The 14395-nt window shown below is 41.0% G+C and overlaps 2 protein-coding genes across 9 annotated transcripts in view; one reads left to right on the forward strand and one right to left on the reverse strand.

Moving 5' to 3' along the window:
* TTBK2 (tau tubulin kinase 2) overlaps nt 1-8316 on the forward strand; it is a 91320-nt gene extending 83004 nt beyond the window's left edge. For 7 of the 8 annotated variants that reach the window (XM_080594818.1, XM_080594822.1, XM_080594821.1 and 4 more), the window contains one exon: nt 56-8316. In XM_080594818.1, the coding sequence (XP_080450944.1) occupies nt 56-524 (469 nt within the window). In that variant the 3' untranslated portion in view covers nt 525-8316. The remainder of the gene's footprint in view (nt 1-55) is intronic. The other variant, XR_013952114.1, reaches the window with a different exon arrangement.
* Nucleotides 8317-11603: 3287 nt separating this feature from the next.
* On the reverse strand, nt 11604-14309 carry LOC308196182 (uncharacterized protein). Its single transcript, XM_080594862.1, has 2 exons — nt 13688-14309; nt 11604-13011 (listed from the first exon to the last, which is right to left on the reverse strand). Exons 1-2 carry the CDS (start codon nt 14193-14195, stop codon nt 12353-12355), a joined length of 1167 nt encoding a protein of 388 aa, XP_080450988.1. The 5' UTR covers nt 14196-14309; the 3' UTR covers nt 11604-12352.
* Nucleotides 14310-14395: the final 86 nt, after the last annotated feature.

The raw sequence follows: 14395 nt of genomic DNA on the forward strand, positions 1-14395 counted from the left end.
TGAATTTCAGTGAATAGATTAGAAAAAAAATAATTTTTCTTCATTTCTTCTTAAGGTTACGCAGATACAGAGTCCTAGGGAGTAGCAGCTCGGACTCAGATCTTATCTCTCGTCTGGCTCAAATCCTACAGAATGGATCTCAAAGACCAAGGAGTTCTACCCAGTGTAAGAGTCCAGGATCACCACATAGTCCAAAAACACCACCCAAAAGCCCTGTCATCCCCCGCCGCAGTCCGAGTGCCTCCCCAAGGAGCTCTTCCTTACCCCGTACTGCCAGTTCTTCTCCATCACGGGCTGGGAGAACCCATCATGATCAGAGGAGTTCCTCCCCACATCTTGGGAGGAGTAAATCACCTCCTAGCCATTCAGGCTCCTCATCTTCTAGGAGATCCTGCCAACAAGAGCACTGCTACAGCAAACCAAGCAAGAATGGTCTGAAAGGATCTGGTAGTTCCTTCCACCATTCTCCAAACACTAAGACTCCCACAGGAAAAAGCAAATCAGCCACTAAGCTTAGCAGATAGGAACTGGGCCTTGACAGGTATAAAGCCGCCTCCTAAGTCTGATGCATGTTGTGTTTGTGTACTGTGTATTTAAAAAAATAATCAAAAAAAGTATATAAAAAAACAGTGTTGAATCTGCGCTTTTTAAAGAATGTAAGCATCATAAACTATTCATGAGAAAGCATACTGTGTAAATGAGTGGCCAGGCATTGGCTAGGAGCAGGCAGCAAGCAGATCTAGGAGAGGGGAGGTAGAGGCCAGAAAAAGAATGACTTGATAGTCAAAGAGGTGCAATGTATTTAAAGTCAAAAATATCTCCAAGGTGAGTGTTTTTAAAAGGGTATTTATTTCTATGTTTTCAGTTTACCTAGCTTAGAGGATTAGGCCTAATCATTTAGGGCCTGTCTCAAGAAGTATGTAAGAAAAAGTGAAACCCATTATTCCCAAAATCATGTCAGCACTTGGGAGATAAGTACTGCTCAAGCATGCCTCTGTCGATTTAAAAAAGCACACTGTTCAGAGGACAATGGTATTTCTACCTTATGAGTCTCTTTAATTTTGAGTTGCACACACCTTAGTCACTCAGTACTCATTTTGTCCCCTGTCTACCATACCACAGATTTGCTTACCTAAAGAAGTATCATGTAACTTGCCCCTTCTTGATTTTGATGACATTTTAAAAATGAATATTAACGGTTGCCAAGATGTTTTTGTAGTGGTATTCTGTAGAAATTTGTTTAGTACTAATTAGGATCCAAGAAGAATTCTTGGTTCCATTTTGTATACTTCTTCAGGAGACATAGGGGGTTCTTGAAACCTCATTATGTGGAATAGAAAACCATTCTCGTCTAGGAGATGAGAGAAAGGAGATGTCTGCAGTTGACCTAATGTCACAGATTTACAATAAATTGCAATGCATGTTAGAAAAGTTAGAAAACAGGAGTACCTGTTTTTCCCTAACTGAACTGTAAAAAGAATCCTTGTTACTATTGGCTTTTATTTTATTTTATTTTATTTTATTTATTTTTTTTCCCCATTGATTATGGATCACTGAAATCACTGATCTTACATTGAGGAAACAATTACCAACCAAGATTTTTTTTTGTGCTCGTTCTTTTTGTAAAAACATGGAAGGCGAACACCTTGGTAGCTTCTAGCTGACAGAAATACACTTAACACCCCTAACAAAGCCTTTGTAAGAGTATTAATCAGCAAAGCAAAATATACAGAAAGCAATCATATTTTTGATGTTGGGTTCTTGTTATTCTTTTGCACAAATGGTTCTTTGATAACCAAGCTTTGTTGTCTGCCAGTGAAGTCCATTGTGTCTAATTCCTCCTACTTTTTTTTAGTAGTTACTTAATAATCTCTTGTGGTCTACTGGATCTCTGTAAAAAATATAACGGTTCAGCACCTTTTGCTATATTCAAAAGAGAATAGTGGGTTAGAACAGTAACACACAAGAATGCAAGCTTAAAGAAGGTGCAGCCAGCTCTCCCTGGTTATACCTGTTGTGGGGATGCTGGATGTGCAGGAGACTTTTCAGTTGCTGATCTGCTTGCTGTAGTCATATGCCTCTCCAGCCAGCATCTGTGCTTTTTTATTTAACCTCTGCCAAAGTAATACCTTTGGATTAAAAGGGAGTATTTTGTCTCTGAGTTAACACATTCTAATGCTGCATTAAAGCTGCCCTGGAGCTGCACTGAATTTCACTTGCTCTGTCAGACTATGTTGTTTTTTTTTTCTTACTATGAATATGTGTATTGTTCACCATATGTAATGTAGCACAGTGTGGAACCTTAATTTCATTCAGGTTTCAAGCACTACAGATGAATGCAATAGGTAGGGTATACCTGCTTTTTCTGAAGAAACTGTACCATTGGAAAGTCTTACTCCTTTGTATTATATTGTATAATAGGTACTATAACAATAATTGCATGTCCTCCTGGTAAATTATATAAATATTTATATATACATATATGTATATGCTTATATAAACTCACTCTCATTTTTCATTTGTAATTTATGGACCGCAAATAATACAGTTCCCTTTCTGTTAGTTCCTGAATACTCCTGGCGTTACATCTCCTATATCCCCCCTAAAAATTCTGGAATGCACAAAATCTAATAGCCTTTATACCTTGGTACAAGATTGAAGACTGCTGATTTCTCAACCAGCCGATGTTTTGTCTTGCAGCTTTCTTTCTTGCTTTAGAATTGTGAGTACATTTGCATATGAACAAGAACAGAGACTCAAAGGTATTTTTATTTTTTATTACAAATAGGGCTTATTGATTACTTGTTTTTATTTCATAACGTGAGTTCTTAATTGTTATGAATGCTCATGATATAGGAGCAGTAACAGTCAATGAATGCCTAGTAGATGAATGTGACAGTAACAAATTCCATCTTTCCTTCCTGTTTTCCTTGTATGTTTCATTACAGTATACCAAAAGAAAAAAAAAAAAAAGAGCATAAGAGCATATAGTCCCATTTGTACTATTTCTGCCTTGGGCACTGCTGGAATTATTTGTTAAGGTGGTGTGGCACCTTATAATTCTTTTTCCTCCTCTCTCCCTTTTCTTCCCATTTTTTTTAGGGTCTTTTGAGCTCATTCCTACATTAATATGGTTAGTTTTAGTAGATACCTACTTTATGCACCCTCCCTTGAAATGCTGAAGTTGAGGTGTTTGTATTTTCTCTGCAGTGTAGCAGGATCCAAAAACAGGTAATTGTTTTACAGGTGAGAAAGAATATAGCACCTAAGGTTTTTTTGTGCTCTCTCCAAAAATACAGACTTATCCATTGTTGCACTTTACTATATATGGCAGGGGGGTTGGACGAGTTAGTCTTTAAAGGTCCCTTCCAACCCAAAACATTCTGTATAAAATAAATCAATGTGGTAGAAAATCACCTGTACTTGAACTACTTGCCAATTTAAAAATAGTAAACTATGCCAAAATAGAGAAAGAGATGTCAGTCATGATTGATGACCCAGGCTTCTTTCAGTGCAATAAGAGGTAAAAGGCCTGTATATCACTGATTGCATTTTCCTGTGTATTCAACAGGATTTAGTGAGAAAATCATGAAAATAGAAATGGGGGAGTGGTTGTAAATAATATGTCTTGAACTACTCGCTCTTCTAGAGGTTTTTGTTGCTTAATACCTTCCCTCCAAAACATACAGAACTGCATACTATAGACTAATGTAGCAATCAGTTATGTAGTTAGATAATGGCCAGCTGATCAACTAATATATAGATTTTACCTTAATATTTCTAGAGGGCCTGTATGATCATCGAGAGCTCTGTAAACTCCAACATTTGCATATGCAACTGACTGCATAAAACTGGCAAACATATATGTGTGTGGCCCTTGTGCAGAGGGGGAATGAAGTGTTTATGGAGGGTATCTGCCACAAATTTTCAGGGACGGGAAGATTTTTCTTCATCATTTAGAACAGCTGTAGATGTTCTGCATAGCATTCAGCAGCTTATACTGTGATCTTTTAGCTGGGAAGCAATGTAATTCAAGGAGCTGTTGCTTTGTGCTCTTCAAGCCTCCATTTCTTTGGAGTGCAGTGCAATGGAGCCATGGCATGTTGTGGATGCAGATGCTGCATGTGTATTTCCTCTTTATGGTGTTTCCTGTGCTGCTTCCTCCAGCACTTTGAAGCATTTGTAGAGACATTGAGGCATGAGGCCTTTAAACTGAAATAGAACTTGGAAAGATTTCACACAGACTTTTGTGCCGCAGTTTTGCATGATATAATGAATTTGAGTGACAACCTCGAAAATCTATGTTACTATCAATAAAACTCATTATTAATTGCAAATGCCAATTACTATTTAAGTAAAACCCTGTTAAAAGTAATAGGTGTCATACAGTAGAACAACACTGGCAAGTTGTATGATGGTAGGCACCTATCTAGTACTTAAGCAGGATCAGTAAGCATAAAAAACATCAGTGCTCAAAGGCAGGAGCAATATGAGGTTTTAACTGCTAATATATACAATTATTCAGGAAGTGCAGACCCCTGGGGAGTGACATGGGGCATTCATTACAGCCAGCAGCCACATCCTATCTTGGGAAATCTGGACATATCCTTGCCTTGAAGTCTGCATGTTTGAGATCAAGATTTCTATCATATCCCGCTAAACAGTCTGGATGTGGAAGAGAGGATCTGGTCCTATATATTTAAAGTAGCTTGAGAGATTTTTCATCTGAAAAGCCTTGCAAGAGCTCTACCACTTACAATTTGTGATTATTATGGCATTAACCATAGCTGGCAAAACACACAATTTTGATTTTATGTATATATAAATATACATTTGTACATGTGTGTATATACACACTTATATAGATACTGTATACTATATAGAAACAGACATATTATATATGTGTATATATATATACACACATACTTACGTGTGTATATATACATATAGGTAGCAACAGTCTCAGCTATTGCATCCTGTTTACTGAAGTTCATTTGCCAGAGTGAGCTGAGGCCTGTGGTGCTTTGAATTCGTCTGATCTCCTCTTTATCTACCATAGTTTTGCTATGCCCTAATTCTGATTCTGTGTCTCTTCTATTTTACAAGGCCTGATCGTACAGTCCTACTTTGGCAAAACTCCCTTAAGTCTTTCTTATCGCAGTAATATTTATGCAATGGTTGACTACAGTGCTCCTAAAAAACAGATTGTTTTTCCTCTTTGATGAGAATGTAGACAATGCCAGACATACAGTACAGACTTTCCTGTACACAGAATTTTTCCATAATGAAATAGACATTTGTGTAGAACACTAAGAGGCATACGTTCTAGTAAGAAGGTGGTTATTTCAATGTTTTAAAAAGGTCTAATTGCACATTAGGGATTCTTGCCTCCAATTTTTATATATATGTTAAATCAGAGAGAACTTGAATATTTTAGAAAGGAATAGCAAAATAGAAGAGAGCTCAAACTCATTAATTAGCTCAATAATTAACTCATACTGGTCTTGGGTTTTTCATGAAGGGATGATCCCATGAGGTGATCAGAGCCGTGCCTCTCTGTTCAATTCCAGTGAGGGAGGGGGTTTTCAGGTGTCTAGGTTAACACCGTGATGCCATGCAGCACGTTCTCCATATGCTTTTCTAATATAGAGAGTGGTTAGAGAACTGTCAGCTATAGAAAAAAAAAATCTTGACAATTATCCTTTAGATGCGCATTCCTATTTCTGAAAGGTGGAATAGCAAAGAGTATTTTTATTCTACTTTTTTAGCTAACCAAGTAGGCAGTGAACTGAAGGGTTTTTTTTTGCTGTTTTGCTTTTGGCTTAGCTGTCTTGCTGACAATTTGCAGTAAGCAGTAACTTTGGTAAAAGGAAGCAAGGCTTGTTGTTTCGGCTACATGCGGTATGTGGGCGTGGGTCATACTGTTCTTAGCTAACACATGCAATCACATAAACACATGCACCTCACACAAGAATACCTCAGCTGTCCATTCGAAGCCAGTCTTCCTTTCCCCTACATATAACATTTGTAAAAGAGAAATTATATAACAGTCAGCCTAGATTGATTAATAACTACCTGGAATTATGTTAAGATATTGTAAAATGGAGAAAAGTTTATTTAGTCACAGTAACAACAAACCTCATTTGCCTGTGGCTTAAATAATTGGTTTAATATAATAATAATTGGTTTAAATAATAATAATAACCTCTGAGGCTTTTTGTTTTATTTTGTTTTTAAGGAAGAATTGAATAGGAATGTATTGTTTTAAAGTCTAATCTATTAACTTGGCAATTGTTCTAGCCATTCAGGTTTGAGTACGTAGGCTGATTTTACTCTCTGTTGTTGGTAACACATCCTCTCTTAACAGTAGCAGTGACAAACCCTCTAGTACTTTACATTGTTGTGGGATAATAGATACTGCTTTTTCCCAATTTCTAGCTTTCTGCAATGTTTGGCATTTATGCAGGCTGTCTACAGGAGTTACACATTTTCCTTTTGAGAGGCTTCTTCAGCATTATATTCAGAAGCAACCATGTGACTGATGCAACAAATTTAGCACAGAGCAAATTATGACCTGCAGAGCTCAGCAGGGAACCAGAACTTGGTCTGCAGGGTACCCAGAGCTTCTGGGGACTGACCGGTCTTCTCCAGCCTTTTATAGCTGAGAGAGAGAAAATGTCTTTTGGAGAACAGGATTGTAATCACAGTGCTCTGAAACAAGCCCTGTGAATCCTGTTGTTCCTTCTTTACCACAGGAGAGGCCCAGCTGACCGCTTAATCTGCATGCCAAAAGTTTTGGTGAGAGTCTCTGGTTTTGCTTCAGGCATGTCAAGATTCCCATTAGTGTAGTGCAAAAGTAAACGCACAAAATTTTACATACCAATACTGAATGTGGATTTGAAGTTTCTGCTCTAGGCTTTGAGCAATGCCTTTTTTCGAGTGCGAATGTTAGCATATGTGATTTATGTGTTTTGCTTCTGTTTCTCCTCTGTCCACATGAATAGCTTGGATCCTTGGGAATTCTTGCTGTTCTTGTGCACGTGAAACTTTCAGTAAAGTCAGTATAAGGTCTTGTGATTTTTTTAGCTTTTCTTTTTCCCTGCATAGGGACTTAGTGAATAAATTCACTCTATAAATACTACATTTGCAGTTACTGTATTTTAAATTGGAAAATGCATATTTTTAATTATCACTATGGCATTACATGCCTTTTGATCCCCCTTATCAGTAAGAATTACTGCTCAGAGTCAGCTTTGGCCAAGAATCTGTGGTTTCTTCTAAAAACAATACCACGGGTGGGCTACTCATAGAGGTCCTGATCATCCCCAACTGCCTGTGAGAATTCAGCTGGAATTAATTTGTTACAGATGTTTTTTTTCCTTTTTAGATCACTTGATCTTTGACCTAACTCTTATGTAAGGGAGCTGTAATAGCAGCAGACCGGCTTGCTCCAAAAGGTACGGTATAATTAGCTTGGTCTGCCCGGCTCCAGATTCTTTTATACCCCTATGTGCTGTGTGGCAGGCAAGGTCGTAAATGTTTAACACAAGGTGTGGTGGGTTTTGTTTTTGGTGTATTTAACATCTTTTCCTTCTGTCTGACTGGAGATCTGGATTGATTGCCCAGCAGCCTTCTCTGCATCCTCTTTGCTTTCTTTGGCTAGAAAGCAGAATTTGAAATTCTTCCTGAACTTCTAACTGTCTTTCTATAGAATCAACCCAGAGACAAGCTGCAGTGTGTGTGTGAACGATGTTAATTTTCAAATGCTTTCCTATGAATATCCAAACCAGTAAATTAAGGAAATCACTAGCAATGCCTTCAGACAAGTACTGACTTCTTGAAGCTGCGAGCCAATGTCCACTAATCTAAAATCTCTGGGCAATACCACAAAGAATGAAATTGGTATGTTAACTAAAAATACGATGTTGTCACTCCATAATGAATTAAGCACTCAATAACACAATCTGCAGCACAATTAAATTAAGTAGAAAGTGGTTCCGAGGTTGTTTGTTACTATTGAGGAAGACAAGTGTTGAGTCCTTCAAATTCTCTTGCTCAATAATTGCAGTTCCCTTTCCCCTTCTTGGGAATCTTCTAAGCCATTCTTTTTCTTTTAAGTTTGCTCAGGCACCCAAGAACATAAAGAGTTGATGCCCTTGTAATGGTCATTTGTACATAAAGGTGTAATTATTTATTTTCTCATTTGTACCATATCAAGGCTTTGTACAATGTTTTAAGTTTTGTTTTCAAATTATTTTGTATTTTATTTTTATAAACTGGTTCTAAATAAAATATTCATTCAGCATGCAAAACTTCAACCCTTGAGTGTGTTTGTATGGTGATTTTACTACTTATAAAGTTGAATTTATTTATTTTTTTACTGCTGCACTGTAAACCCTGTACTTTAAACAGAGAAAAAGCTTTGATTTTTTTTTCTGGTACAAGAAAGCAAAAAGCAAATGTCTGTTGGTACTACCACATCAAAAGTCAGACGCTCATATTGCAAATCAGAATGATTGGATCAATGGGAGTTTTACTGATTTGGCTGGCTGGTGTGTTATATAATAGTAAGATTAGAAAAAACTCAACCTTCCTCTTCAAAACCCTCCCTTTCTATTTGCTCTTGTTCTTATCCATACTCTCTGTATTCAATGATTGCCATGGTCAACTCAGATCAATTTTAATAACAATATGGTGGATTTCAGCCTTGTTATTGTGAAAGGCCAGCTACATTTTTTTTTAACAAACAAAATTGCAATTTCTTACTTAGTCTGAGGCCATGTTAATCAGTTACTTCGGAGGTGTCCGGTGTCTGGACATAGTCACTCTGAGCTTTCACAGCCTCTTGTAAAATTACATCCTCTCTGCAATAGTGCAATACACTTTAGCTGCAGATAGCAGAGAAATTAATGAACTAAAGTTGTTGCTGAATCTGAGCATTTATTCCATGTGGAGATGCAGTGTTAACCAGTTGCTCTAATTCTCTCCAAGATCCTTTCATTTCTCTTCCTAGTAATACTAGATAAAAGTAGTGTCATCATAATTTATATGTGGTTTATGTGCATGCATGTCTTAGTCCTTGTATGCTGTGGAAAATACTACTTACTCTGCACAGCAGAACGAGGTTGTTAGTGAAGTCCAGAAGAACTGGAGGAAATTCCTTGGATCTCTTTCTTGGCATTATCACTGTTACGCCATGTATATGAAGCAAATTAAAGGCCAGCTCTGCCCTTGTTCTGTTAAGAGCAGCCAGAAATGTAATGGCGTGCTTCTGGAGGGTGTGTGCTTTTGGCATTCTCAGCAAAACCATCATTTGATCACAGAAAAAGGCACATAAAGAAATAGAAAACTGGATGTATTAATCTGAAGGTGAAAATAACAAATTTACACGCTCTGTGCTAGAGACAGGTGAGACAGGTAGCTCACTGAGCTTTCATTATTTAATAATGAGCTTACATAATTTAATATCTCATTATTTAATCTAAATAATCTTTCATTATTAAGAACACTATGTAAATGGTGATCATACCAGAAGTGGAAGATTGGTCTTGACCTGGCTCCAGTATACCTTAGCAGTACATTTGACAGACTGTGGGAAAGATCCAAGACTGGAAAAAAAACACTGCAGGAGATCGGTGTTGAGGTTTGGTTGTTGTTTGACTGTTGAAGTGTCTTTCAGCATCACCTGGCTTGCCATCTTCATTAACACAGGAGATCCAGTCCACTCACTCTGCTCTTGAGATCATACTGCACTTCTCTGCCCTTGGACTGTAGCTTCCTCTCATTTAGACTTAAACATGAGAAAGCTGTTTAGTACACACAGGCTAGCTGTCCCTAGAAAGGCTGTAGTAAATGAAATGCAGGAATTAAAAAATTGAGAAAGAATTGAAACACCAAAAGAATGTTGGACAGGAAAGAACTGGCTATTGCAACCCAGACAAGCTCAAACCACTGCCCAGAAATACCAGGTAAGCTTCACATCACATCTTGCTAATCCAACCTGGAATGTCACATTATTAAGTGGCTGCTTTGTTCATGAGAACAAAACACACATGAAGGGTATGTGTTTCGGTTACAGAAAACACTGCTCCAGTGAACCCATCTGTACTAAAGGGAGAGAAATAAAAATGTTTCCAACAGGTTAACATGGAAAGCTTGTAACAATGCAGACTCAAAAATCACATTTGAAAGAATTCATTCTTTCCTGTTTTCAGAGCCAGCAATTTATGAATAAGTCATACCTGTCACCTACAGCCTCACCTTTTGTTAGGGACACCTGAAAACGAGAACCTCCTCTTCTTCAAGGCATAGCCCCTGCATTAATCACAAGTGCTTCGTTGATCAGCGAAGTATTCTTGTCATTTTATAGCTGTAATTGAAACAGTACCTGGCTGAGCTTTGGGATTTGACATCCTCTTCCCTCATTTCTTTTTTAGATAGTTCTTTTGAGCCACCTTAAGAATTTTGTTTCCATGCTTCGCTCAGCAGTGCCTCAGAAGAAACCTGTTAAAATTCAGCTGTCCTAAGCATGATCAGACTCTTGTACAGACTTGAGGTGAGATACCTTAATTTGAGGTAACTATTCTAAGTGTGTAACTGGGGGTGGGAGCATTCCTTGTATTATTCCTTCATGCTTGCAGCTAGTTACCTCCCAGGTTTATCACATTTTAAAGTAAATGGCCTGATATCCTAATAAATAAAGGAAGTGATCCTCTAGTTTTCTATGGTATAGTGCTCTGTCAAAGCTGACCACAAAAAGGACATATCTTACCTAATGTTTTTGTGTTCTTACGCTTCTGGGAGAGTAGTAGTTGGGTTGCCATTCTGTATGTACATCACTTGTTTGCTATGTTCTTGTGGCAGGAACACTTGCACTAAGTCACTGGAAAACTAGAGACAGGTGGTCATTAGCATAGGCCAAATTTATCCATAGAACATGAATATTGGTGATAAATGTTTAAGAGGAGGACCTGAACGACTTTTCAGGTGATAAAAGTGCAGGTGAGAGGGTTTCTGTTTTAAGTCCAGTAAGTACACTGCACATACAAACATAACACCACTGGTAATTTTGAATTTTGCAAAGCAGAACCACTAATATACAAGATTTAAATACACAAGCCTTAAACACATTTTAAGAATAGCATCAGTGACAATGGTTTCCTCCTATTTAATTATGAAAAGATGTTTCTTTGTCACACTAAGAAAAAATAATTCGTTTGTGCTTGTTTCAGGGTTGGCACCTAACAGGTTACTGTTTCCTCAGATTTTTCCTTTTCTTTCTTTTTCCTTGGATGTATAGTTAAGAGAACGGCAGTTTTTCCTAATCTCTCGGACAGGTGAAGATGAAAACATCTCCTCATAAACTATGCAAGAGCATTTGTTCTATCTGAAGTCAGCCCCTGCCTCCTGTAATTTGTTTAACAGCAAGTCTAAATTCCGTTTCATGTAAAACAATATGGAAACTTTTTTTTTGCTGTCAGTATTTCAATGGATGTGGTACTGATTCCAGAAAGCTTGCAAGATCTGGTGAAGACACAGCCTGCTTCTAAGCCATACCAGGAAGTTACTCTGTATTAAAAACAGGCATCACTCATCCGTTATCGTTTTTGCTGTATTTCTCTATTTTAATCATGTGACAAGAAATAGCCTACTCTGCTAGTGAAGTAAGGCAAAATGCCTCTGAGAAGGTGCATTTGACAAGCTGGGAATGAACAATAGCCAGGTGGAGTAAAGCTGTATGAATTCTGGGAAGTACATTCATGAATCAACAGCCCAATCCTAAACTCTTCCTAGAGGAAGCAGGTATGCCTTCCTGATGCCTCGCACAGCTCAGACTTAACAAAACAAGAACACAAACAAAACAAAACCAACCAAACAGAAAAACATAACCAAGCAAACAGCCTCAACATTCTAATTGTTAGAAAAAGCAACTACTTTAAAACATTAGCTACTTTTGCCATTTTTAATAAAAAAACTAAGCAACTGTTGTAAGACAGCTCCTGCTGGTCAGTAACCTTAATGTTACTTTTTCACCCCACTCTCACACCTTTTATTTTCCCAAAAGGTCACATTAAACAAAAGATAATACAGACAAGAGTCTTAGTCAAAATAAATCTGTGTTTTTGTTTAAGAGAGTAAGAGGATAATGAGTACAGAAGAAAAACATTAGCCAGCTGCAACAGAGTTAACAAACAGGAGATTGGTAATTAGTGTTTAATGCCACCTATAGTGAAATGTTTCCCACTGGGAAAAACGTGGGAGGCAAGTCCATTTTGCTCCTTCAAAGTCACAGGCTGGAGCAGAACATACAACAGCACCTAACACCACAGTCACTGTACATATATTCAAGTTTTTACACGTCTGCAAAGCAGAAGTAGTAGCAGCCATTTGGATGTTCTTTCTTAATGGTTCTCAGGGGGGGCCTAGGAAACTCTGAAGGACCTGGTTCTTGTGACAGGGAACTGGAACTGCAGCTGCTGCTTCTGCTGCTGCTTCCCGCCACTTGCGCTCTGCCTCTGTCCTCAGTGGGGGAGACCTGGGGAGAACCCGGGCTCAGGTACCCGGCTGCGGTCTGAGTAGAGGTGGTGGCGTACGTGGTCGGGCCAGTGTTGTTTTTCACATACACGTTTTTGATAGCAACAAGTGTCTGCGCCATGATGCTGAGGCTGTTGCTCAGATCTTGCATGCCTTGCTGCAGCAGCCGAAGATTGTGGTTGACACTGTCAAAGCCAGACTGGATCACCTGCATCTGGGTCTGCTGAATCTGCACTAGGTCCGCTTCAGTTATTTCATTTTGGTCTGCCTGGGGCCTGCCTTTTGTTTTGGCTTTTACTTTCCCAGAGGAACCACCACCTGATGTCCCCAGAAAAGGTAGTTGTTCTTGGCTAGGCGGAACCACTGCCATGTCCTCAGAGCTTTCTTCTGGCTCTACCACTTTCACTACTATTTCTTCTTTTAGGTTCATCTTCTCAAGACCAGGTTGATGAGATGGGCCAGGATCATCATTAAATCCTAGAGGAGTTGGGGGGAGAGGAAAAGCAGAGGAGAGTCAGTGAGGAACCTCATGGTGAGATATGTTCTTATCCACTAAGCACAAACATTAGCCCTTGAACCGAGACTCCACAGCAGTGACTTGCACTGCATTACCTTTGACGTGTCTCTAGAATACACACTACCTCTATAGGTGGGGGAGGAAAGTGTAAAGATGCATTCACTTGTTAACTGTATCTTTGTATCCTACAGTTCCCTCACTGTCCCCACCACGGTGGCCAAGTTCAAGGTTCCAAAAGACAAATTTCCACTGCAAGCTCATTTCGTGCTCTATTGTGTGCCTGGTAACCCATAACAGCGTGGACTAGGCACTGCTTGCAAGAAATCCCTCAGTTTGAAGGTAATTGTTTCAGTGCACTAAGGCCATGTCTCTTGTAGACATAAGAACTTATGTACTTGCAGGGCTTTGGACAGCCCAGCACTGTGGGCTGGCGTTTTATCTTTGCGTTTGCAAGGACAGAGCCTACAAGCGTGGATGCAAGCATCTGGGTCTAGCACCTCACGGCCACCGGGTCTACTCTCATGTGCTGCTTTGATGCGACTTGGACGGTGCGCAGCGTGCAGTCCGCCAGCCCCACGCACACACCGTGCGTTTTCAAGGGGCGAAGGCAGCGCCCCGCGGGGGCCCCGCACTCACCCATCTCCCCCACGGCGGCGCCGGGCAGCTCCAGCGTGTCGATGCCGCCCACGATGGGCACGGCCTCGGCGGGCAGCAGGGAGCCGTAGGCGCGGTGGTGGTGGTGGAGGCGGTGGAGGTGGTGGTGGTGGTGGTGGTGGTGGCGGCCGGGCGGCGCGGCGGCGGCGGGCGGCATCTCCTCGGGGGCCAGCAGGAGGCCGAGGCCGAGCGCGGCGGCGGGGCCCGGCGGCCCGCAGCCCTGCGACAGGCGGCACAGCTTGCTGCGGTCGCGGCGCTTCAGGTCCCGCCAGCGCTTCTTCAGGTCCTCCACGTCGCGGGGGCAGGCGGCCACCGGGTTCACCTTGTGCCGGATCAGCTCCCACACCTTCCGCTTCTGGCCCGGCGACGCGCGGCCCGGCCCGGCGGCGAACAGCAGCTGCTCGTGCTTCAGCACCTGCTCGATCAGCACCTCCGTCTCCGCCTCGTTGAAATTGGCCTTGCGCCGCTTCGGCGAGTCCTCGGCCATCATCACCGGCCGCCGCCGCCGCTCAGGGGGGCCGGGGCGGCCCGCAGGGGGCCCCCGCCCGGCGCCGGCGGGCGGGCGCGGAGCCGCGGGGGGCGCCGCTGCCCCTTCCCCCGCCCCGGCCCGCGGCCGCCGCCGCCGCCGCTAGGCCGGGCCCCGCGCCCTGCCGGGGAAAGGAGCACCGCGCATGAGAGGAAAGGACGCGG

This window comes from Anser brachyrhynchus, assembly GCF_964034855.1.
Source record: "Anser brachyrhynchus genome assembly, chromosome: 5".
Taxonomy (NCBI): Eukaryota; Metazoa; Chordata; class Aves; order Anseriformes; family Anatidae; genus Anser; species Anser brachyrhynchus.